Source organism: Chionomys nivalis, chromosome 12, assembly GCF_950005125.1.
Source record: "Chionomys nivalis chromosome 12, mChiNiv1.1, whole genome shotgun sequence".
Classification (NCBI taxonomy): domain Eukaryota; kingdom Metazoa; phylum Chordata; class Mammalia; order Rodentia; family Cricetidae; genus Chionomys; species Chionomys nivalis.
Genome location: NC_080097.1, coordinates 52,774,147 through 52,800,332, shown reverse-complemented (window position 1 = coordinate 52,800,332; position 26,186 = coordinate 52,774,147). Strand labels below are relative to the sequence as shown.

The 26,186-nt window shown below is 43.3% G+C and overlaps 1 protein-coding gene across 2 annotated transcripts in view; it reads left to right on the top strand.

Moving 5' to 3' along the window:
* Mtmr6 (myotubularin related protein 6) overlaps window positions 1-26,186 on the top strand; it is a 39,583-nt gene continuing 13,397 nt past the window's right edge. For both annotated transcript variants that reach the window (XM_057786316.1, XM_057786317.1), the window contains exons 1-5: window positions 1-138; window positions 15,324-15,440; window positions 17,370-17,532; window positions 19,878-20,035; window positions 23,283-23,411. In XM_057786316.1, the coding sequence (XP_057642299.1) occupies window positions 115-138; window positions 15,324-15,440; window positions 17,370-17,532; window positions 19,878-20,035; window positions 23,283-23,411 (591 nt within the window). In that variant the 5' untranslated portion in view covers window positions 1-114. The remainder of the gene's footprint in view (window positions 139-15,323; window positions 15,441-17,369; window positions 17,533-19,877; window positions 20,036-23,282; window positions 23,412-26,186) is intronic.

Genomic DNA, 26,186 nt, shown 5'->3' with positions numbered 1-26,186 from the left:
GCGGGCTGGCTGACGCTGGCGGGTTGAGGGAGTTCCTGCCGGTGGCTGTCACCGCCCCGTTTCTCTCCCGATGGTGCGCTCCTGAAGCCAGCTGCCTGCGGGCGTCGCCCCGTGATGGAGCACATCCGGACGACCAAGGTAGCCGACGGAGATCCTCGCGGCCGCCGGGGTCCGTCGGGCGGAGGCGGGCGGGCAGTTTAGGGGTGCGGGGCCTCAGCTGCGGGCCGGCAGTTTGGGGGTGCGGAGGCCGTGAGGATGGCGCAGGCGCCTTGGCAGAGGTGCTTGGGGAGTCGACGGACGGTGGCTGCCCAGCGAGCTCCACTCTCTTGGGCAAGATTGGGGCTGCTTTTTACTTTGGGGTTTCGGCCGATCGCCGACTGGCTCGCCCCCGGCCGGGTGGCTCCTACATCATGTGTCGGGTGAACTGGCCATACTCTAGCTTACGTGCCTCGCCCGCTCATTCGGGGTGCTAATGTTAGAGCGTCCGAGCCCGCTCACTTTTCCAGTCCGCCAGTCACTTAGATCTGGTGCTTCTATGCTTCCAACTTTAGGCATTGTCCTAAGTGTCGGGAGCCAGCTTGACAGCAGTTATGCAGGAGGGGAAAGGCTGTGTCATATTGTAAAAGGTCCATGGAATTTCCCCATAACTGAGCTTGTCAAGTCCGTGCTTCATTTTTCTGTGTGAAAGGAATTTAGACAATGAACGATTTTTTAAAAAATGATTTTTGTTTTAAGTTTAAAAACTAAAATGACACCGGACTGTTACCAACAATGTGTTAGCCAAACTCCAGCTTCATAAGGGACCAATAAGTTTAAATATCATTTTAAGATGGGAAAATTAACTCTCCTGGCTTTACCAAAGCCATACCAGTCACTTGCTAGCTGTCCTAAAGGTCTTAAAGTTACAGGTCATTTGGGAACAAGCTGAATTATCTTCACTGTTCTGCAAAACATTTCACAGCTCTCTATGTTGTGGATAACATAACAGGGACTGTTGTTAGGACTTATTTTGGAGTTTGCCTAACCAGTTTGTAGTAAAATTGGAAGTGCTGATAATTCAGTCCTTTTCCAAGACTTTTATTTTTCTTTAACAAAATAATTGGAGAGGTTAAGCTGCTGACATTTAAAATCTGAAACGGAAAGGTGATTAGATACCCAATAGAAGGCGCTAAGGTAGGGGAGAGAACAGTGGGCATGAGAACCAGTTCTTGTCCCCATCACAGGGCTCTAGCAGCTGTTGGCGCAGAAACTGCCTTCTACTCTATGAACCTCATTGCAGCTCTCATTTGCTTGCTGCTATGAATCACACACACACACACAGTGAAAGCACACTGAATCCACTGAGCAGAACATGCCCTATCTCTAAGTGAATGGCGAGAGTCAACACTGGTGAAAAAATCTCGATGATTCGCTTTATTATTTAAGAAATGCCCTCCTTCAGTTTATGATTGATAAATATCTCTGGCTTTGGGGTGTGTGTGTGTGTGTAACTGGAGCTTTTATGATCTTGAAGACTGTTCTTGATTAAGCCTGACTTTTCATGGCTGGCCCATGCTGGCGTTAGGTAGGCTGCTTTTGCTGGTGTTTGGATAAGGGTCCTTTAAGGTCTTTTTAAAAGCTAAGAGCTTTTTCGCTGGCTTCCTACTGAAGTTGCTTCTCAGGGGAGCTCCTTTGTCACTGTGTGTGATTGTTGTGGCATCCAGTCACTTCTCTGGAATAATCTTAAGTGGGTGTATGTGGACTACAGTGGAACAGAAGTTTGCTAGGTACTATTGTGTACACACTTGACTGACACTAGGCAGACCACAGCAAGATCAACACGAACCTTGCCATGTAGCCTGATACTGTATATATATCATAGAGACTGTACCATTACCGTAAGTACTTGTTTGGAAAAAGAGCATATTCTTACACGATTGCTTTGAACATAGCCAACATTTTTATTTTTGATATGTGTAGTTTTCATCTAGACATATTTAATTTGCTGCAAAAAAAATTGTATTTCAAAGCTGGAAATAGATTGCTGTTTTCAACTCTGCTGTGTAGTTTAGTTAGCTTGGTCCGAAATTGTTTGTAGAGCCGTCAAGATGGCTCAGTGGGTAAAGGCGCCTGCCGCCAAACCTGATAACCTGAACTGGTTCTCCAGAACCCACGTGGTGGAAGGAGAGAACCGATGTCTGAAAGTGGCCCTTTGACCTCCACACATGGCCTGTGCTTGCCCACCCTGCCCCACCCCAAGTAAAAGTAATAAACATTTTTAATTGGCTATAATGCTGTATGACTGTTTAGTGATGTTTTATGTTGTTTAACAGCTGTTTTTGAAAAGTTATAGTTACCTTTTGTTGGCAATTATATCAGTGGACACAGTTATGTAATATTATCATAATTCCCCAATGTTGACATTTTACAAATATGTTAATTCATTAGATATTATGACTATGGTGGTTCCTTTTAATTATCAACATGCCACAGTATAGAATCACTTGGGGAGGGAGGCCCAATGAGGGACTGCCTGGATCATGTTGGCCTGGGAACACGAGGGACAGCCTGGAGCATGTTTGGCCTGGGAACATGGTTGTTCCAGTGAGGGACTGCCTGGATCATGTTGGCTTGATAACATGCTTGTGAGGGGTTTTGTTTTTTCCTAATTGATTTTTTTTTTCTTAATTGGGTTGGGGTAAGAGGTCCATCCTGATGTGGGTAGCAGCATTTTGTGGTCTGGGTTCTGAATGCATAAAGTAGAGAAAGTAAGGGAACAGCTTTCGTGCATTTATTTTCTCTCACTTAAGCCCCTGCTCCTGTGACTTCCCAACAATGGTGGGTTGTGACCTGGAATTTTAAGCCAAATCAACCCTTGCTTCATGTCAGAGTATTTTATCACAGTGACAGAAATGGAACTAGAATAGTCACTGATTTAAGAAAGGACCCTGGCAGTGGTTTTAGAGTCTCCATTTGTAGAGAAGGAAGACATTGATGAGTTTGGATGACCTGCTAGGTTAGCTACATACAGTATGGCAGTCAGAGTTTAAACTGATGTCTTATTTCAAAAGCTAGGTATGCTTTTCCCAGAATGAATAGTTTTAATAAAATTGTTAAATTAGTATTCACTTAGGAAATAATGGCTAAAAGGATTTCCTTTTTAAATTTATAATAAGTAATAGTTTTATATTCTTGTTTTTTCATCATTTAGAGTTATTATTTGCTTTGTGGTCTGCTATTAGAGATTAGTTTTTTAGCTGAGTACTAATTAAATAATTTACTAGCTCCAAAATTCAGTGTTAAGTATGTTGCCCTATTTTTGTCACATTTGCCTCGAAACAGTGTCTCTCACTGAACCAGAAGCTCAACCTTTCAGACAGGCTGGCTGAGCTCCTTTGGTCTCCTGTCTGGCTCCCCCAAGGCTGGGGCCACAGGCATGCGTGACCGTGAAACTTTTTAAGTGGGTGCTGGAAATTCATACTGATGTGGGATGTCCTGTACATGTATTGCTTTTATTAGTTGATGAATAAAGCTGTTTTGGCCAATGGCTTAGCAGAGCAAGGCCTGGCAGGAAATCTGAACAGAGATGTAGAGAAAGAGTAGGCGGAGTCAGAGAGATACCATGTAGTTGCTGAAGGAGACAGACACCGGACCCTTACCAATAAGCCACAGCCTCATGCCGATATGCCGATACACACAGGTAAAGAGAAATGGGTTAATTTAAGATGTAAGAGTTAGTTAGTAAGAAGCCTGAGCTAATAGGCTAAGCAGTGTTGTAATTAATATAGTTTTTGTGTGATTTTTTTGGATCCGGGTGGTTGGCAACAAAAGAGCAGTCTGTTTACAAAATGGTGCCCACATGGGGCTTGAACCGACAACCCCGAGACTGTCTTGTGCTCAGTTACTTGTGCTTGCAGAACAAGTGCTCTTACCCACTGAGCTATCTACCCAGCCGTGCAACCTTAAGGTTTTTTTTATTAGATTTATTTTTTATTTTATTTTTGTGGCACCATCCAGCTGGACTTTATTACTGGTGATGTACTGATGCTAATTATGTGACAGCCGCACCTATTTAACAAATGAAGAAGTCAGGCTGGCCGAAGGAAACACAGTGAACCATAATCGAAGGCTTAGATCTAGAATCCTGATTAGCAAGTACCGTCCTCTGCAAGTCTCAGCTAGAGGCTCCAGATTGGGAAATGACTACTGGCAGGGATGAGGGCAATCCGGAATGTAATTAGTTAAGACCTCCTGGAAACGTAAAAAAATCAATCTAATAAAAATATTTTTTTGAGAATCTCATACATAAGTACTGTATTTGTTTACATAAGCTTTACCCTTCCTTCCAGCTTCTTTCATCCCCCTCCAGTTCCTCCTTTGCCCCATACTCCCAAATTCATGGCCTTCCTATTGTGTGGGGGAGGAGAGAGGGGAGCAGAGAAAAATGTATAGCACAGTAAAAAAAAAGATTTATTTCTTTTACGTGTGAATGTTTGCCCACATATATATTTGTGCACCATGTGTATGCTTGGTGCCCAAGGAGGCCAAGAGGGTTGGATTTCCTGGAACTGGAATTACTGATGGTTGTGAAATGCCATGTGGGTAATGGGCACTGACTCTGGGTCATCTATAAGAGCAACAATGCCCTTACCCCATGGCCCATCTCTCTAGTCCCCAGTTGTGTTTGAAGATTTATTTTTATGTGTATGAGTGCTTTGCCTGCATAGATGTATGTGTTCCACGTGCATGCCTGGTGCCCACAGAGGTCATGTCCTTGAACGGGAGTTAGGGATGAGTGTGGGCAACCGTGTGAACGCTGGGAACCAAAGCCTAGGTCCTCTGTAGGGGCCACAAGTGCTCTTAACCCCAAGCCAGTTCTCCAGCCCCTGAGATCTTAGATTTTGAGACACATTTGAACACTTGCCCCAAGCAGGACACCATTTTGTCTGTCTTTAGTACTATCCCATGTTACAGGTGAGAAACCTACAGTTTGTCAGATTAACTCATCCTGTATCAGCTGTCTGAGAATTATTGGCTCACTGGTTGCTGATAGGCGCTGGGTTCTGCGAGCCAGGTCTTTCTTTTTTTTTTTTTTAATTTTTTTTAATGATTTATTTATCTTTATTTTATGTGCATTGGTGTAAAGGTGTCAGATCCCCTGGAACTGGATTTTTCAGACAGTTGTGAGCTGCCATGTGGGTGATGGGAATTGAACCCGGGTCCTCTGGAAGAGCAGTCAGTGCTCTTAACCGCTGAGCCATTTCTCCATCCCGAGCCAGGTCTTTCTTACAAGGCCTCTCTAACTACCACAGTCACCTGCATAACACAATAGTTACCCAGTGAAGAGGTTAGAGTGTGGGGGCAGGGCAGGGCAGGGCAGCTGAGTAGGGGTGGAGACCGAGAGATGCACGAGACCAGCTAGGCAGCAAGGTTTTGTGTAGTAACCAGTTAGTCTGGAGGTTGTTGAGTGAGGGGAGAGGCTGAGGGAGAGAAGCAGGTGTGGATGTCTAGGTAATCATTGAGAGTCTGTGTAAGAACCCTTTGAGACTCCGTAGAAAAGAGGAGTGTTAGGGCCCAGGGACCCGCAGACAGGTGCATGCCAAAGTCAGGTTGCTGTGAGTGAGATGGCCAGAGAGCTTCGTCCTTGCCCTAACTCCCTTCTCTGTGCCCACTGTGCCCTCTCTGCCGTCTGCTCCGGCCAGGCACTGTCCTACACACTAGGAAACAAGGCCGATGGCAGCGAACTGCACAGACAAAAGCTGCTCTGAGAAAATGTATTTTGAATCAGGAGAGACAACAATAAGTAGAGTTGATGGATCGGGTCTACGCTGCGTTAGGTGGTGGACAATGTGGGAGAGCAAATGAAGCAAGCAGGGACTCTGGAGGTTACCGGGGCGCTGTGGGATGGACAACAGAAATCAGAAGGGTGGGGGGGGGGCAGCAGAGGCAACAACGTTCCCCTTTGCCAGCCTTTGCTGGCCTCGTAGCTAAGAACTAGTTAGTGAGGAAGCCAGAGCGGGGTCGGTAAAGGAGGTTTCTATAGAGTATTAAAATTGGGGGAGGGCAAGCTACTGTAAAACCTTTTTAAGTTTTTAAAGTTGTGTGTATGTGTGTGTGTGTGTGTGAGAGAGAGAGATGAGCACTGCAGTGTATGTATAGAAGTCAAAGGACAACTTTCAGGAGATGTCTCTTCTACCCTTCTCTTCAACCATGGTCCTGAGGATTGAACTCTGGTCATCAGGCTTGGCAGCAAGTGACTTTACCCATGGAGCCACCTCTATAAACCACTGCTTTCTCTCAGAGAAAGGAAGTTCTGTGCTCAACACTGCAGAAGAGCAAAGTGAAATAGAACTGAAAAGTCCCCACTAGACTTATGATCCGAGACTGCTCTTTCCTGTCTTATGAAGTCCGTAATTGCTTTACTGGTAATTTACACTGCCAGTCCTAGCAACTGAGGACACAGAATCGAAGAGGCGGTACCTCACTTAATGTCTGCCGCGTACACACCAGCATAATGTCCTCTTCCTTTCCTACGTCTAGTTCTGCATAAGATGTCTGTGGAACAGTCTGAATGTCTTAGGAGCAGTCTGGCTGGAGGGAGGGAGCAGAGTCCTCCCAGTAGCTAACTGTGGTCTGTGCGCTGGAGCCATTGCCCACAGTGTAGCATAGCTAAGAGTAGCCACAGTTCTTGGTCGCAGAAGTTTGGTCGAAGGAGGCCCTTGGTCCCTTCCCGTCACAGAGAAGGAAGAACAGGCGTTTGAACTTCTTCTACTATAATTTTCTGTTTGTGATGGCCTGTGTTTTTATCTCCAGTGTCTTAATCAGCTGAGTTTGAATTTCTCCTCTAGGCCCTCAGCCTGTAGTTGGCAACAGTTCAGTTAAGTAACGTGGCTGGCACTTATTGCCTCTGGACAAAGTGACCACACCTTCCAGTTTCTTTCTCCTTGCCCCATTACTTTTTCATTCTTTTTCCATTACCTTTTCCCCACTTACTTTTTGCTTTCTAAGGGTCCTGATGCTGTTTTTATGATGCTTCAGTGGTAGTGACCTAAAATAGTTGTAGCTTCCAAAACAGGTACCTTCAGGCGCCCCCAAGAAAAGCTGGGTACTTCCTCCCAGGGCGGGGAAATGGAAAGGAACAGCTGGGCCCTAGTCCGGCTTGTAATTTGTATGCTGATGATTATAGCAGGGAAAATGGTGCACTTCTGTCTTTTGGAGGCCGATTTGCAGCAAAGGACAGAATGATGAGTGTGTTTCCTATAGACCACTCTTATATTCTCCATAACTTTAAGCAGAAAGTAAATATTTTGGCTTAACTTCAGAGTAAATGTCTCCATTTGTAACATCTGTATGCCAAGATGCTGTAGAACCTGCTGGTTATATGTCATTATTTTCACCATTGTAGTCTCTGGTCTGAACGTAACCTGGCCCTTACTAAGGTAGCTATTAACTCTCCATCATCAACCATACTCAAGACTGGCTGTTCTCTGACTCACTTTCCCTTCTCGGTGCCCATTCTGACAAGCTTAAAGGCGACACTAATGAATAAACAAGATTCTTCAGTTTCTCCTTCCTGACATCAGTTTTGCCGTTAGACCAGAATTATCAGACCTCTCTGGTCTGCTTATTTCAGGCCCGATTGTCGCCCTCATCCACACCTGCAGTTCCTTAGTCTCTGATGGTTACCCCGCCCAGCCCAGCGTTTCCCCTCCCTGTTGACACTGGGGCGCTTAAAAGCCGGTTTGTGTTCCTCCATCAGATAAAACGCTGTTGTGGCTCCTCCATCAACAATTCTGTTTGCTCTTCATTACAGCTTAATTAATTAAGTACTAAATTTGCTTTTTAAAAACAAATTATTTTGTGTGTGGGGTGGGTAGGATGAGGAATATATGCTGTGGTACACATTTGCCAGGCATGTGTGTGAAGGTCAAAGAACAACTTGTGCCAGTTCACTCCTTCCACCATGTGTGGGCCTAGGAATTGGCTTCAGCTGGGCATGTCTGCAGAGAAGCAAGCATCTTTACTTGCTGGCCCCTGAATTTGCTCCTTAAACACCATGTACAGTTTTCTTTTCTCTTTTTGAGCTTAGGTAAAATGAGGACATGCAGGCCACAGGCCGCCTTACCAGATAACTGTTGTAATTTTGCAAAGGTTTGTTTCATTTATTTTATTGCCTCTACTTGTAGGACACCCAGGGTATAATACTTGGCATTTACTATATAACCTGTTCCTCCCTTAGTAATAGTTGCTTTTGTGTTACAGGCGAGGGAATGAGACCCAGATGGGTTAGCCTTGAGTTAATAGCCCATAGATTTTTACTGAGAGACCCATTAAGTACCCTTTCTTTAATACTGTGTATTTATGTACATGTTCAGGGACATATGTCTGTGTGTATGTTTAAAGAATTATTTATTATGTATACAGTGTTCTGCCTGCATGTTTGCCTGCAGGCCAGAAGAGGGCACCAGATTTCATTATGGATGGTTGTGAGCCACCATATGGTTGCTGGGAAATGAACTCAGGACCTCTGGAAGAGCAGTCAGTGCTCTTAACCGCTGAGCCATCTCTCCAGCACCCCCAGCAGTGGTGAGAGGCTCGTTGCCCCAGCCCAGTGGTGCCCAGCCTGGTGGAGCTGCCCCAGCTGAGAGAGACTTTGGGAATACTGTGTCTGTAGTGGCTGCTCCGGAATTGCCATCAGCCAGACGGCTGCTGTGGCTATCTTGTATAATGACTATCTTTGCTAGGGCATTTTCCAGATTATTGATATCATATTTGTGCTATGTCCATGCCAGTTGCAAATGAGAGTTTGGGTGATTGCTCAGGTAGCTAATTGTCTCCGTCATATATTGCTTGCTTTGGAAGCTGCTTGGTTGTACTTCCTGCCTGCTCAAGTAATATTATCTCCATTCTAGGCCTTCAATGGGGTTGAAGATAAGATAGTCATAATTACCACCCTCTTATGATCTAGCCAAGCCATTTCCTATAGAAGACTTAGACTCCTTAGGATAGAATGTTTATTAAAACATTTAACATATGCTCCTTGCTTAATATTGTTTTTGCTGATTGTAATTCTAATTATACTTGATATCTGTTCCTAGTATATATAGTTTTATATTGGGTTTGAAACTCTTATTTAAACAAAAGGTGGAGGTGCTGTGAGAGTACATTCTACTGCTTGAGCCAATAGCCTTTAAGATACCAGCCCACTTGGGTGTGGTTTCTGATACTCTAAAAGCAGTTGTAAAGCATGTGCCTGCTCTCTTGCTTCCAGCTCCTGCTTCTGGCTGCTAGACTCGGCTCCTGTTGGTGCAGAGGACTGTTGTCTAGGACAGTGATCTATAAGTTTTCCCCTTAAATAAAAAACCCTTTTATTATTCATAATTCTGAACTGGTGTGGGATTATTTTGTGACTTCCATCATCAGGTGTTGTGTTACATCTGCCATTTGCTTTTCCCTTATGAGAAGTAAGTTCTCAGTGGCAGTTCATCTAGGTCAGTAAACTTTCGTTGTATCAAACATTATTCTAGCCTTTTGGAGGGACTCAGAAGGAAAAAGGAGGCAGTGATTGCTCTGAGATACTTTCTAGTTTTAGTGGGAGAGACAGGCACTGGAAGAGGCGGTCATCTTAGTTCTGTCAGTACTCTGATATTGGTGGGAGGAACAGTACTTGAGTGGGTGAGCGGATGAGTCAGGAAGTCAGTAGGGTGATTTCCAGTGCTGGCGACTTGACAAGGATGGCATAACATAAGTCACGTGTGAAATGCAGAATTAGGGTTGTGTTTGTGAGGGGACGAAGGGGAATCAGCCATTTGTGACTCCTAAGATGTTCAAGTGCAGACAACATAATGCCAGGCCAAGTGCTATAGTTCAGGAGTGAACCCACACAAGGTTGGAACATCTGTCCTGGTTAGCAGCTAGCTGCTGCTAGTTGTGTGTCGGTAGTAAGTCCCCACTGGGCTTGTGAAAATGAAAATAATGGAATGCAAGAATTTATCATACTACTATGTCAGGAAATAAATATTCTGTTTTGTTTTGTTTTGTTTTTTTGAGACAGGGTCTCTCTGTAGCTATGGACCTGTCTTGGGACTTACTCTGTAGATCAGGCTGGCCTCGAACTCACAGAGATCTGCCCGTGTCTGCCTCCTGAGTGCTGGGATTAAAGGTGTGTGCCACCACTGCCCGGTGAGGAAATATTTTTACGTGTATAGCAAACAGTAAGAACTCGGAGGATTCAGTCAGAGTTTGGGGAGTCATTAGCAAATAGATTTGCTAATGATATAGTGATAATATAATATAATGGTAATGGATAAGATTCATATGGGGAATGGACCCTTAGCTGCTCAAGGCAAGGTGTGCCTGTAATGTCTCAATCCCAGGTCTCAGGAGTCTGCATCAAGAAGATGGAAAGGTCCAATGTAACCTTGGCTACGTAGGAAAACTATTCCTGTACCCTCCAAAAAGGAAAATGAGCCTGCGAGCAAAAGTAATAGTGAATAGTAGGTGTAATCTTTATCTGGGTGAATAAGATGCTTCCTATCTTTCTTCTTCCCTCAATTTGAAACTGGCTGTTGATGCACACTAGTTTCCATAGAGACACATGCAGCACTTCCCTGAGTCCGGCACGGCAGGAGGCACAACATAGGATGTATTAGTCCATACTGGGAATGCAGAGCTGCGGGTAGTTAAACTGGAGTGGAAACTGTGGGATTGTCTCCCTCACAGACAAGCTTTGCAAGAAATTGTACCGAATATGAAAAAAAAATGACAGTTTAAGACTGGAGTTAGAGAAGCATTTCTGTCTTTAGACTGGAGTTAGAGAAGCATTTCTGTCTTTAGACTGGAGTTAGAGAAGCATTTCTGTCTTTAGACTGGAGTTAGAGAAGCATTTCTGTCTTTAGACTGGAGTTAGAGAAGCATTTCTGTCTTTAGACTGGAGTTAGAGAAGCATTTCTGTCTTTAGACTGGAGTTAGAGAAGCATTTCTGTCTTTAGACTGGAGTTAGAGAAGCATTTCTGTCTTTAGCTTCACACGGGCTTCCTTTAAAGCAGACTTCCTGTTTGCTCATAGCCATACCCTTTAAAACCCTGTTTTATTTTCTCTGAGGAGCTCTTTGAAGTACTCCAGTCATTGATCTTCCAGTGGTGTTGATACTTTTTAGCTCCATGCATGTTCACTACCGCTCTTGTGAAAGGAAGTGAGGTAAGAGAGAGCCTGCCCTGAGAGCCCACTGTGGTCTGGTCTTGGTTGCCAGCTCTTGACAGTTGGAGAGGAATGTTTATCTTTAAAGGTATATAAATTAAAGTTTCAGTTTTCAGTGTGAGAAAATGAAGCCATATTAATAACATGATTAATAAAAGCCCAGAGACAGAAATTGGGGTTCAGCTTGAAGGTCAGAAGAGCAAAACAGCTGGCCACTGGCTCTTACCTCTACCTCAGTCTGAAATGGCGATCCTACCTCCAGGAACCTCAGAATGAGACTGGGCCTGAGAGCTATCTCCTCCCATTTTATATTCCTCTCTAGTGCCGGGATTAAAGGTGTGCACCACTACCGCCCGGTTTCTTTGGCAAACTTGTATGGCTACTGGGATTAAAGGGATGTGTCACCACTGCCTGGTCTGTAAGACTGATCAGTGTGGCTCTTTTACTCTTTGAACTCCAGCAAGCTTTATTTATTAAAATACAAATGAAATATCACTACACATATTTTTTACTTAAGAAAGAAATTGCCTAGACAGTTAAAGAAATGTTGACCTTTAGGAGAAATCTTCATGGAGCACAAAACTTTCTTACCACCCCCTCCCCATACATTGTTCTTAAACCCCTGATCCTCCTTCCTCAGTCGCTCCAGGGCACTGCCACACCTGGTTTTCCTGTGTTCTTGACAGTCTATGTAAAATGATCACTTGTTATATGTCAGATCCACTGTCAGACCTGAGTTGCATGTTAGATCATATCTCTCAGTTTCCAGTGGGAAGTATCCACAATAAGTTTATTGTCTTAATCACACAAATAAAGTATTGTATTAAACATTTTTTTTTTTTTTTTCGGTTTTTCGAGACAGGGTTTCTCTGTAGCTTTGGTGCCCGTCCCGGAACTAGCTCTTGTAGACCAGGCTGGCCTCGAACTCCCAGAGATCCGCCTGCCTCTGCCTCCCGAGTGCTGGGATTAAAGGCGTGCGCCACCACCGCCCGGCTTGTATTAAACATTTTTAATTACATTGAAGTTTTGACTCATTTGAACAGTGGTATTATAAGTGCTCATTCTTCGTGGAAGAAAATTCTAGAGAGTGAAGAAGGGTGAGATGATCAGCCTTCTGAGTGGTGGCTATTGATTAATCACTTCATAATGGGAGTGTATTGTTCTTGAGCTGGTAGGAGAACAGTAAACATGTCAGGGAAGTATAGAATTAATGATATAATGGTGAGCTCTCTGGTCTGAAGATCTACACAATGTCAATGACAGTCCACAACCTCCTGTGAGAGAGCTGTACATTAAAAGCTTATGTTTTTCCTATAAGATGGATGACATTAAATTTTAAAGTTATAGTCTCCTGACTAGTCCCAGTTCCACTCTGCACTCCTATAGCAGCGCTCTCTCTCTCTCTCTCTCTCTCTCTCTCTCTCTCTCTCTCTCTCTCTCTCTCTCTCTGTGTGTGTGTGTGTGTATACACCAGTATTAATAGACATGAATGCTGTTATACTTCTGTATAACATATTGTGGATCTCAGCATCCTGGATACCATAGGAAGCCAATGCAACTTAGGATAGTTTGTGTTAGAGAACTGAGCAAAGAGACAAGGTGACATAAGTAACAAATTAACTTTCTAAGTAAGAGTTACTTTTGGTGGTAGGGCATTGGTGAGTCTAGGATAGGCTTGTCACTGGACTGAGTGGAAGAGAGTCTTGTAGGAGAGCAAGAGCCAGAGCTGGCTGCACAGCAGCCATGTCTGTGCCGCAGGGAGAATATAGAGCATAAGCTGGAGCTTGCAAACAGTGGTTTCTTGGTTTAATTTGCCCAGTCGTATACTTCTGGAACTTTATATGATGAATAGTGTTGTGTGACAAAACTTCCTGAGGAGACACTACATACATCTCAGCTCAGATAGGGAGCCCACAACAGACCAAAGTACAGGATACCCCCGAAGTCCAACTTGGTGAACCATGAGTTTTATTGTACTTACAGCAATGTAAGTGAAGGATTACTCATAACATCTTACATGGCTCCAAGACAGCTGCATCACCAAACCTGTTGTAGGAGGCTGCTGTTTGTTCCCGGCTGCTCAGCCCTGAAATAACCACACAGGAACTGTATTAATTGAATCACTGCTTGGCTCATTCGCTCTAGCTTCTTATTGGCTAGCTCTTACATCTTAATTTTACCCATTTCTACTCATTTGTGTATTGCCACCTGGCTGTGGCTTACTGGCAAGGTTCCGGCATGTCTGTTCGCAGCAGTGGCTACATGGCATCTCTTGACTCTGCCTTCTTCTCCCAGCATTCAGTTTAGTTTTCCCCTCCTAGCTCTATTCTACCCTATCACAGGCCAAGGCAGATTCTTTATTCATTAATCAATAAAAGTAACACATATACAGAAGGATCTCCCACACCAAAAGCCCATCCCAACACTGGTCACATTACATAAAAGTTGGTACCTGGAACACACTGCACAACCTGCATGCAGCTCAACAGGTTGGAGAGTGCCCATTTTTTGTTTTTGAGACAGGGTTTCTCTGTGTAGCCTTGCCTGTCCTGGAACTTGCTCTGTAGTTGCTTTGTAGACTAGGCTGGCCTCAAGCTCATAGAGATCTGCTTGTCTCTGCTTCTCAGTGCTGGGATTAAAGGTGTGTGCCACCACTGTCCAGCTGAGAGTGTCCCTTCTAAGCGGTTTGGTTGATCTAAACCTTTTTGAGCCAGCTCAGCTGGTTTCTAGTCTCTACTTCTTTCAGGCAGAGGATCTGGGCACAGAGTCTGCTTTGTAGCTTGACTTGTCTGAAGAGTGACTCTCAGCAACTTTATTGCTTACTCTGGAAGGGAGGGGCTTAGTGAATCTGGTCAGTTTCAGGGACTTCCTGAAGCTCTTTTGAGTTGTTTACCTTCTTGATTAAGGAGAATGAGAATGTTTCAATCTTGGAGGAAATTGCTGCACAACAGATACTCCTTGGCAACACATACAGTAAAATGGGCTTTTAGATGTGAAAAGTACTTTGCTCACACAATGCACACTTCTTGTATATTAGTGTTGGTGTTTCTTAAAATCTTCCCTGGTTTGCATTGGCATCTAAATAATATCTGTGTTGCTTGTGACTTTTTTGTGTTCTTCCAAGGACAGATGAAATTTTACCCTGAATATTAATCAACTAACTTCTTGTGTTTGGGGACAAAGAAGAGGAAAAAAACATAATGATGCATGCTGTTTCTGGGCTTAGAAAAATTTCATTTATATTGCTGAAAGGACCTCAGAATTGGGACAAGACACCCCAAGACCAAGTTCTCAGCACAAAGGAGATTTATTTGCTTCAGAGAGTCAGAGGACAGGGAGTAAGAGACAAAGACAGGAGATAGAAGAAGAGGGAGCAAGGGGAAGAGGGCAGGGATATTTGTCCCAGAGGGACAAAGGACTGCCTCTGGTTAGATATAGAAGAGACAGATATAGGCAAATGGCAGTTTATAAAGTTAAACAGGGAAACCCTGTGTTCGGATGAGTTCGTTAATTTTAATTGGACATGTTAATTAGGGTAGTCAAAGGGGGCTTTGATTGCTGGACCTTGGTGGTCAGCCTCAGTAGAAGGAAGTGGCCAAATAAGGGAATGGACCTTGGTGGCTAGCTTTAGGAATGTAATCTAATGGTTTAGCAAGGTAGAGGAAATGGGGGAAGGGCAAGGCCTGCCAGAGCCCTGTTTGCCATGCTCAGGCCTACTAGAGCCCTTCAGCTACTGTCCTGGTGAGCCTGATTGTCCACTTTGCACAGGGTAGGGCCATCCACATGGAGGAATTGCCAGGATGAGATGGCTCTGTGGTCATGTCTTTCAGTCTTGATTGTTAATTGATGTAGAAGGGCCCAGCACACTGTGGGCAGCACCATTCCTTGGGCAGATGGTATTGGGCTGTGTAAGCAAGCCAGCTAAGTCAGCCTGGAAGCATGCGAGCAAGCTAGCTAGCAGCGTTTCTCCGTGGCTTCTGCTTCAGGTTTCTGCCCTGATTTCCCTCAGTGGTGGACTTTGACCTAGAACTTTGACCAAATAAACCTGTTTCTCCCCTATGTTGCTTTTGGTCAGTGTTTTGGTCAGCAACAGAAATAAAAATAATTATATTTGAAATGAAAAATAACATCTTTTTCTTTCTTAGGTTGAACAAGTGAAGTTACTTGACCGGTTTAGTACCAACAACAAGTCACTGACGGGAACCCTGTATCTTACGGCCACACATCTGTTATTTATTGACACTCAGCAAAAAGAAACCTGGGTAAGGTGGACCTTAGCAGGACTGTCTACTGTCGCAGTAACAATGGGCTAACGGCTGTTTAATCACTGGTTATTTATCTTAACCAATTTTTTTTGTTAGTTTTGCTTTTGTTTTTGCACAGGGTCTTGCTAAATGGCCCAGGCTGTCCTTGAATTTGCAGTCTATCAACTTCTGGAGAGCTGGGATTACAGGCCTGTGCTACCACTCACAGATCAATCAAATTTTTTCTTCTCAAGTGACTTCTGCCTCCCTTTTATAGGTCGTTTATGTCATTTGTAATATGGAATTATGTAGAATATTAGACTTTTTTAACATCTGTAAAAAATGCCTCTTTCTTCCTTTAGTTTTTTTTAGAAGTCTAGGTAATGTTTGTGCACATTAATAATCATATGGATTGTATAGCATATTCTATAGCATTTTAATGCCAGATTACAACTAGGAGATTTATTTTTGGGGATCAAAGGGGGCTTTTGATTGCTGGATTTCAATTCTCAGAAGGAGGAAATAACTAAATATTACAGAATAATGTTTACAGTATTAAATATTTAAGTACAGTAATTAAATACAGTAGCTAAACATTGCAGAATAGTTATATAAATAATACATATATGCAGGTTCCTGACTTTTTTTTTCCTTTTGGTTTTTCGAGACAGGGTTTTTCTGTGTAGCATTGGAGCCTGTCCCGAAAATTGCTCTGTAGACTAAGCTGGCCTCAAACTCACAAAGATTTGCCTGTCTCTGTCTCCTGAGTGCTGGGATTAAAGGTGTGCACCACCATTACCTGTCCTGACATTTTTGATATCTTGGTGAAGATGGATTATTGCAAGGAGAGAAGGGAAGGGAATGGCAGACCGAGTGTTTGTGCTTGACACCTCTCTGTGAAGGGCGTGGTATCTATCACTCATCGTGGAACACTTTTGTGAATGTTAAATAAGAGAAAATAGGCAAAGCATCTGTTAAAGTAGCAGCTCAGTAAATCCCAGCTGTTCTTAGCCTTTTCTAAGCAGCAGAACTAAGATGAGATGTCGTGTCTGCCTCCCAGGGAACCACAGACACCTGCGGAACAGCTCAGAGTACGCAGGCTCTTGTTTTCTCTTGTAGAGTTGGCCATCGTTGACGCGTGAGTGCAGTGAGTAAGATAAAGCGTTATCAGATTGAGGGACAGTGAAGAGATGCTGCTGCTCCCCTCTCCTCTGTCTCTCCTGCCTACACTGTCGTAACAGTGTAGCCCACTGGTCTCTCTTGGGGTCTGTGTAGCAGGAGCACTGTGGTCCTAGAAGCAGCCTTTCTGACGCTGGGCCCTTTTTCTCTCTGTACAGATAGGCTTTTCTTTTACACTCACATGATGTCAGGCCCCTTTGTCGCTCTCCAGAAATGATCTGGGGTCTTAGCTGGGATCCTAATTTAGAACTGCTGGAGCTCTTCTGTGACTGAGTTTTTATTGTTCAGGAACCTAAAACCTCTTCTCCAGAAGTTTTTCTTTAAATGTTTTAAGTGGCTAGGCATGGTATTGAGAAAGAGTAAAATTTCTTAGTAGCGAACAAAGTGTCAGTAGCAGTGGAGATGATCTTATGTTTTCAAAATGCCATCAAGCCATAGTCTATAGTGAGACTTTTTTATTCATACACTTGGTAAACATTAAAATTTTTGAGGTGCTTGGGCTGGAAACCAGGACCTTGTGCATGCCAGGTAGGCATTCTGCTGCTGAACTGTGCCCCAGCTCCTCATCCAGCCAGCATATACTGACATGGAAGAAAAAATAGCAAAAATGACAACATAGTCTTGGCTCAGGCATCAAGTCATCAAAATGTGTGAAGTATGATAGCACATAGCATTTGAGGTGTCATTGGAACATTCACATGTATGCACTCGGGAGAAGAGCATGTGTCAGCGCTTTGTGTGTTGATGATGCGGGTGTTTGTGCCGTAGATACTACACCACCATATTGCCTCTGTGGAGAAACTTGCTCTCACCACTTCTGGATGCCCACTCGTGATTCAGTGCAAGAACTTCAGGATTGTGCATTTCATTGTTCCCAGGGAAAGAGATTGCCATGATATCTATAACTCTCTGCTGCAACTGTCAAAACAAGGTATGTGCTTCTTAGAGAGCCAAGCTCTCAATCTCAACTGAGAGGGGTTTTCCAGCGTACTTTAAGGTTATTAATGTTAAGGTAACATTATAGTTACGTTGTATGTACTGTCAACCCCCTCAGTGGTCTAGAAATACCCCACAATGGTTTAGAAATAACAAAAACAATTGCTTTGAACTGTAAGAATAGTGTCCAATGAAGGAACAATATTAAGGGAAGATTTTTATATAATACAGCCTAATGTTACTTTAGATTATATTATTAGATTATATTAGCACTTTGTGTGTGCCCATTTGCCAGCACATGTGTGCATGTGTGTATGGAGGCCAGGGTCCAGTGCCTTTACTTAGGAGACATCCGCTTTGTTGTTTGAGACAGTCATTTGGGACCTGGGACTTGCCAGTCTAGGTGAAGCTGGCTTGCTGCAAGCTCCGCCTTTCCAGCACTGGGTTCCAGCCATGTGCTACCACACCTGGCCTTTCACCTGGGTGCTGGGGATTGAACTCAGGTCTTCTTGTTTTCATAGAAAGCACTTTACTGACCAACCTACCTCCCTAGCTGCTCCTTGTGTTTTAAATGTGGGTGTTCTCTATTAATGAAAGCGGTATTACTAAATGGGAAGTCCCAGAAGGTCATGGTCCTCTAGCAGCAGTGGCTAGGGTGGTGTAGATGTATCAGAGACAAGAGTGAATCCTGTGTTAGTAGATGGAGGGCTGGGAAGGATAGGAGCCCTAAATATGAATCTTAGCATTACCCAGGCCTAGGGCTCTGAAGGCTTCTATGTTGGGGTCCAGCCTTGACGGGGCTTGCATCTTCCAGGGTAGGGACGACTGGATTAGAAAAATTAGGAAGGAAGGACAGAGATACAAAAGGAGTGTAGAGACAAGATAGTACCAGGAGAGCTATCCAGTGAATACTGAATACGTCCGCATTTATTCTCCATATGCTTATACACTCCAATCCAAAAAGGGGGTGGGGAAGAAGGCAAAAGACTGCTTTAACATGACACAAAGGACAAACTAAACAATTTCTTGCTTCAGTACTTGAAATATCAAGCAACTATATCCTTTAGTTTAAGTATTCTGTTAGGCAGGATATGTAATAACCAGTTAGACCAAGTATTCTGTAGGTAGCCACTTCCTGGCTCAAGTCTCTGTCATATCCTTGAAGGAATAGAACGGAGCAGATCCACATCTATGGACCATCTTAATATCCAAAACACCAAGTAACCACACCCTAGGTCAGGAGATCTTGTTTGTAGCCGCTCCTTACATCAGACTTCTTCTCAATGACTTGAAAGAACAAGAGTAGGCCTAAGCTCTCTGACCTTCAGTCAGGTGGAGCAGACCCCCTTCTGTGGGCCCCACACTTCTGCCCCCAGCATGACTTGGGTTACTTGTTAGCATGGATTTCAGTTTAGATGGAGGCCCTCATGAGTGGCCTAGGAGCAGGTCCATGTTCTCTCTGAGCGCACAGAGTCTGATACATTCCATTGTCCTAGTGGAATCAAGGTGTATGTATATAACAGAAATAGCTATGTGCCGATGGCCTTGCTGGTTTGGGTCTCTACTGACCTATACGTATGGGTGATTCTGGGGCTGGAGGAGATGATTCGGTGGTTAAGAGCACTGTCTACTCCTCCAGAGGTCCTGAGTTTGATTCCCAGCATCCACATGATGATTCACAAACATCAATAAATCAGTTCCAGAGGATCCGATGCCCTCTTCTGGCCTGAACAGGTTCTAGGAACAAGTGTCGCACATACTTAGGTAGAAGCAGAACAGCCATACACGTTAGAGTAATTGAGAACAATGTGTAATGCAGTTTCATATTCTCTGCCATCTCCATTCTGCTAGTTGCTGTTTGACCCTTCCCCATTTCTTTCTTAGATGTGCTCTCACTGTGTTGTCTAGGCTGCTCTCAAGCAGAGTCCTGTCTGGGTCTTGTGCATGCTGAGCTTTAGGCAGGTACTACACCTGGCCATTTCTAGTTTTTTGTTATGGTATTTTGTTTGCATTGCATTTGGGGAAAAGGAAGAGTAAGATGTGTCTATTTTTGTTTTAAAAATTTAATATTCAAGAAAAAAGAAAAGCATGCAATAGAAGATTTAACTTTGATGATACATTTTGCAGTGACACAATCTTGGGTCTATACATTTGTCTTTAGCTATAGTCATTGGTTTTATGGAACTCAGAAAATATTAAATTCAGATATGTACATGTCTTAGCCACCTCTTTGTTGAAAATTCTAAAGAAAAAAATAGGAGGGAAAAATCCTGGAAATTAGTTTTGTTTATAGTCTACTGCCTTATAAATTACATTGTATTGATTTTTATTGTTTTACAGCAAAATATGAAGATCTCTATGCATTCTCTTATAATCCTAAACAAAATGATTCTGAACGACTGAAGGGTTGGCAGGTCATTGACCTTGCTAAGGAATATGAGAGGATGGGCGTGCCCAATGAGAACTGGAAACTGTCCGATGCCAACCGAGAGTACAAGGTAAGCCAGCCTCTGGGGCAGGTCAAGACATAGTTCCAGTGGGCAGCATGTGGCAGAGCTCCAGCCATCTGAAGAACAGTGTGCTGCTGTCACTTCTTTAAATGTCTTGAAGTTTTTTGGATTTTTTTTTAAATTATTTATTTATTTATTAAAGATTTCTTCCTTCTCCCCGCCACCACCTCCCATTTCCCTCCCCCTCCCCCATCAAGTCTCCCTCCCTTATCATCCCTAAGAGTAATCCGGGTTCCCTGCCCTGTGGGAAGTCCAAGGATTAAACTTAGCCTTATGGTTTTTGTCTAATTTTTTAATCTCGCCAGTATTTTATGTAGACAGTGCTATGAACTTGCCTCTTAGAACTTCCTTCATTGGGTCCCATATGTTGTTTTATGTCTGAGGCACAGCTGCTACACCCGATCTGCCCTCTGCCTCAGCTGCTGACTAAGCCACTGCAGCCACCGCCTGGCCGCCTCCATTTAGAGAGATGAATGTTGTTTTAACTATGTCTCTGTCCTTCTGTTTTACCAATAAAGACTGAAGAGCCAAATGCTGGGGTGAAAACCTGCTAGCTCAGAAAGGCAGAGGAAGCAGCCATCTGATCTTCCTTCTCTGTTGCCCCAAACCAAAAAGGACTGCCAAACTCAAAGTCCCTCCCTACTATTTCCTGTGCATCTATCCGTCTTCCTGACTCCCTCTGACTCTCTATGACTACTTCCTGTCAACTGGTCGTTTGCTCTGCCTCTTGACCTATGATTGATTTTATTTAATTTTGTTTACCATAAGCAGAAAGCTCTTGGATTAAGGATGTGTACTAGAGCTGGGCCACACTGCAGCTAGAGGCAGGTTTTTCCAGTAAATAACATAATCTTGGGGTCATAGTGTGGTCAAATATTGTGCAACACCTATAAGTTTGGGTATATTGTATATTTTTCCATTCAATTCTAGAAGGTCTAATTTCTTTCTTGACTCATATTAGGTCATGAGTTGTTCAGTTTTCATGAGTTTGCAAGCTTTCAGTTATTTCTGTTATTGATATCCAGCTTTAATTCATGGTGGTTAGATAGGGTGCAAGGTATTATTTCAATTTTCCTGTATTGTTGAGACTTGGCTTTGTGTTGGAGTATGTGGTCAAGTTTAGAGAAATTTGAGATGCAAAGAAAAAGACATGTTTGTTTGTGTGAGCATGAAATGTTCTGTAAATATCCATGAGGTTCATTTGGTTTATAGTGTCCATCAGCTCCGGCATTTCTCTGTTCAATTTTTATCTGGATGACCGGTCTACTTTTAAGAGTAGGATATTGAAGTTTCTCACTCTCAGTGTGTGTGTGGGGTCAATATGTGATTTAAGATATAGTAGTCTTTCTTTTATGGACGTAGGTGTCCTTGTGTTTGGTGCGTCGATGTTAATAATTGCAATGTTCTCTTGTTGAGATTTTCCTTTGATGAGTATGTAGTGTCCTTCCCTTTCTCTTCTGATTAGTTTTGGTTTGAAGTCTATTTTACCAGATATTAAGATGGCTACACTGCTTACTTCTTAGGTTTATTTGCTTGGAATATCTTTTTCTATTTTTTTTCCCTTACTGAGGTGATAGATCCTTGATATTGAGGTGTGTTTCTTGGATGCAGCAGAAGAATGGATCCTGTTTTCCCATCCATTCTGTTAGTCTGTGTATTTTTATTGGGGAAGTGAGACCTTTGATATTGAGAGATATCAGTGACCAATGATTTTTGTTTCCTGCCATTTTAATGGTGGCGGTGGTGCTTTTGTGTGTATGTGTGTGATTATAAGCATGTGCGCACTTTCCCTCTTGATTTTGCTAGTCTGGGATTATTTATTCCTGTGTCTTCTTAGGTGTGGTTAGCCTCTTTAGATTGGCGTCTTCCTTCTATCACCTTTAATATGAGTGGATTTATAGATAAATATTGCTTATATTTGGTTTTATCATGAAATGTCTTATTTTCTCCATCTATGGTGACTTAAAGCTTTGCTGGGTATAATAGTCTGGGCTTGCATCTGTGATCTCTTAGAATCTGCAGAACATCTGTCCAGGTTCTAGTAGCTTTTAGAATCTTCATTGAGAAGTCAGATGTAATTCTAATAGATCAGACTTTATGTGTTACTTGCTCTTTTTCTCTTGCAGTTTTTAATATTTTTCTTCGTTTTGTATATTTAGTATTTTGATTATTGTATGCTGAGGGGACCTTCTGTTCTAGTCTAGTCAGTTTGCTGTTCTGTAGGCTTCTTGTGCTTTGATAGGCATTCCTTTAGGTGAGGGAAATTTTCTTCCAGGATGTTGTTGAAAGTATTTTCTGTGCCCTTTATCTGGGTTTCTTCTTCTGTTCCTAAATTTGGTCTTTTCATAGTGTCCCAGGTTTCCTAGATATTTTGTGCAGGAGTTTCTTTAGCTAACACATTCTTTGACCAATGTATCCATTTCTTCTACCATGTTTTCAATGTCTGAGATTCTCTCTTTCATCTCTTGTATTCTGGTGCTGAAGCTGGCCTCTGACGTTCCTGTTTGAATTCCTGAATTTTTCATTTCCACACTTCTCTAAGTTTGGGTTTTACTTATTAATTCTATTTCCACCTTCAGGTCTTGATCAGTTTTATTTATTTCTAGTGGTTTTTTTTTTTGTGTGTGTGTGTGTGTGTTCATAGATTTCTTTAAGGGATTTACTCATTTCCTCTTAGAAGACTTCTATATTCATGGAGACTGTTTCAAGGTCTTTCTCTTGTGCTTCATCGGTGTTGGAATACTCACAGCCTTCTGGTAGGGTTGCTTTCACTCTGACATCTAGCCATTTGGTTTTGGGGTGATTGTAATTCTAGGTGCTGATGTCTGGTTTTGTCTTTGTTGGGTGTGTGTTTTGTTCCTTGGTTACTGTTTCCTCTCTGGTTCTTAGGAGAATGTGACCACTGTGTGCTGCCTGGTAGGTGTGGTCACTGGGGGTGCAGGTAAAATGTGTTTCTAGGTATTGGGAGCTGACACTTTGGAATGGGGAGGAGGCATGGGTGGGTTCATAGGAGGGAGTAAAGCAGGGTGTTCCACCAGGGTCTGCTTAGCTTCCTGAGAATGTGGGCACAGAGTGAGGGGGACCACAGCAGAAGGCCTGCTGTAGAGCTGGGCATGCGCCTTGGGGACTGCACGTGGATGGACGGAGGAAAGCTCAAGATCTACAGTAAGCCATCTACTTCCACTGTCCTCACAGTTTCCGGTTGGAGTTAAGTACTCTCATTTGATATTTCCAGGTCTGTGAGACTTACCCAAGAGAGCTGTATGTTCCAAAGACAGCCACCCCGCCAATGATCATGGGCAGTTCTAACTTCCGGAGCAAGGGCAGACTTCCGGTCCTTTCCTACTGCCGACAGGGCACTGAGGTAAGAGACTTCTCTAACTTTGTAAGTGCAGTGAACTCAGGTAATGGTCTAAGCATCCAGAAGAACATTAACTTTTTTGTTTGTTTGAGATAAGAGTTTCACTATGTAACTCTAGCTGTTCTAGAACTCACAATGTAGACTAAGCAGGCCTTGAACTCATGAGATCTGTCTGTCTTTGCCTCCTGAGTGCTGGAATTAAAGGCATATGCTAGCACACCGGGCAGTGAATGCTAGCTTTTACTTTACAAGTTTGCCATTAAAATGTTGGTAACAGAAACATGCTGACTTTTCACTATTGTTTTTGAAGTTTTATAAGAAAACTCCCCTGAAATTCTCCTTTCCTATCTTTCTCTTCTAGAAATTCTTTCATAATGGTACCAGTGAATAGATAGGTCTGTTTCTTTTCTGTAGTTTTCCTTTAGACCTATGTATACTTAGAGAAATTGGATCACTTGCTTGTGCCAAGGCAGGCACTGAAAGCAGGAAGGGAACCCAGGGCATCTGGGCTCTGTCTGAACAGTGTGAGCCCTTCCCATGGGAAGAATTTGGTGAGGAGCAGGTAGAGGAGGTATGTCCACACTGCTGCGGTGGCAGGTCACCCTCACCTTCCCAGCTTCCTAAAAGTGGGGGTAGCTTATCCGCTGTGTTAAATGTGTCTTGTGTGCGTCTTCGCAAGCTCAGAAAGCAGGCTTTGCTGATGGCTGAGGTTCAGAGGCAGCTTCTACACGGGTGGGTTGAGTACCTTGTCATTTCTGACTCCCAAGCCTTTGTAAACACACTTTAAACACATTCCCCTCCCCACCCAGAAGGTTTTTTTCCTGGGTTCAGGAATTTCATCGTGATGTTGTTAGTATTCAGGCATCTGTACGGGCCTGCCCTTGGGGTCCTGACAGTTTATGTCCTCAGCTGCTGCCACTAAGAGCACCCCTGTGCACATTTGCTACTCCCCCCCGTCTCTCTCTGTCTCTCTCTGTCTCTGTCTCTCTCTGTCTCTCTCTCTTGTCTTCCACCACTCTTGTCCCCAGGAACTGGTATGTGTTGTGTGTCGTCCCCCTTCCCTCTCCGCCCCCCCCCCCCCCCCCGCTGCTTCTTTGCCCCGTTCTCTCTCCTCTTCCAGTAGACCTATGTGAGGACCTAGTTGCATGGTGTCATGGTGTGGCTTCTCTTCGTGATGTTAAATGAATTACAACAGAGGAGCATGTGCATGTCATTTACAGACGACCCAGAAACTCTGATCTCAGCTTGGAGAAGACACTTCTGACTCTGCAGCATTTTCTTTTCTCTGTTCATTTTCTTTGTATTTTTGATTTTTAAAGTTGACAGGCTTCCAGTGTGGGCCTCCATTTCTGCAGGTTTCCTCCTGCTTTCCATATCTTTCTGTTTTCTGGAAGAGTTTAACTGGATTCTCATCCACCTCTCAGGTTCTTTATTTCTTGTTCTTTCCCTTTTCTGAATTTCTTTAGTTTATTTCCTGTTTCTGATTTGGTGTCAACAGCTCTCAAGCAGACAGGCTTTGTGTGTGTGTGTGTTTATGGAATTTTGTGTGCCTCTCCCTCTCCTTGTGTTCTGTTAGGAGCCTGAAGCCTTTGCACTTTTTATTTTTCTTCTGTGCATTTGCCTTCCTCTCAGTGTGCTTTTGCTGGTGGATCAGCCAAAGGCCTTCGTGTGATGTCACAGTTGCAGGGGTGGTGCGAGCCCACATTCTGCTGGGTAGACTATATTTTATCCTCTTGTTAGGGAAGTTCAAGGCTTCGTTCTCATCCATTGCTGGGTCCAGTCGTGAAGTTAATCCTCTTTGTAGACTAAACTTTGTGTTCAGCGAGGGAAGATCTGGAGGTCACAGCTCATCTTTATGTGTGTTTAGCTGCTTGTCTTTTGAGCTACGCCCTGCTCCAGCAGGTGCCAGCTATGACCTTGCCTTGCTGCTCGATTCCCATGCTCCTTCCTGTAGCAGGCACTTCCTCTGCCAAACTAGTTGCCTGTTGTCAGTCTGCTGTTGCCCCAAATGCCACCACACCTCTGTTGGAATTTCTTTGTCCTTGATTGTCCTGGTGGCTTCATAGGCCTTGTATTTCTTAGAACTTTGTTTAGGTAAATTTTTAAACAAGTTTCTAACTTCTAGTACCTTAAGCCATAAGGAGTTTCTTGGGCACACCCTTTTAGAACACATTGTTTATTGGACAGATGCTAAAAATAGTCAGTGGTTGATTTAGTAATAGAGGCTAGGTGTAAAAGGCGTGTAGAATGTTCTTTTAAAACAACAACAAGAAGTCTGTTTATGCTCAGAGAACTAGGACACCACATTAAACAACAGAAAACTGACTAAAAGTTGTGTATTGTCAGAAAATAGGGGAAAACATTAAAAACAACATCACAGTTCTCATTTTCTTCTGCCATTGTAGTTTTTATGATAGTTTTTTGTGTGTGCAAGAAAAATACACAGACATGATGTACTTGTAACACTTTCCCCCAGTGCTACTCTATTGGAGTGTTTCTGTAGAGTTAAGCTGGTAGGGATATGGAGAAGAGTGAAGAAAGATATATGCTTCTAAATCTTTTAGTTTTTTTAACGAAGTAAAATATAGTAAAAGACAAACCACTGGTTTTTTTTTTTTTTTTTTTTTGGTTTTTTTTTTTTTTTTTGGTTTTTCGAGACAGGGTTTCTCTGTGGCTTTGGAGCCTGTCCTGGAACTAGCTCTGTAGACCAGGCTGGTCTCGAACTCACAGAGATCTGCCTGCCTCTGCCTCCCAAGTGCTGGGATTAAAGGTGTGCGC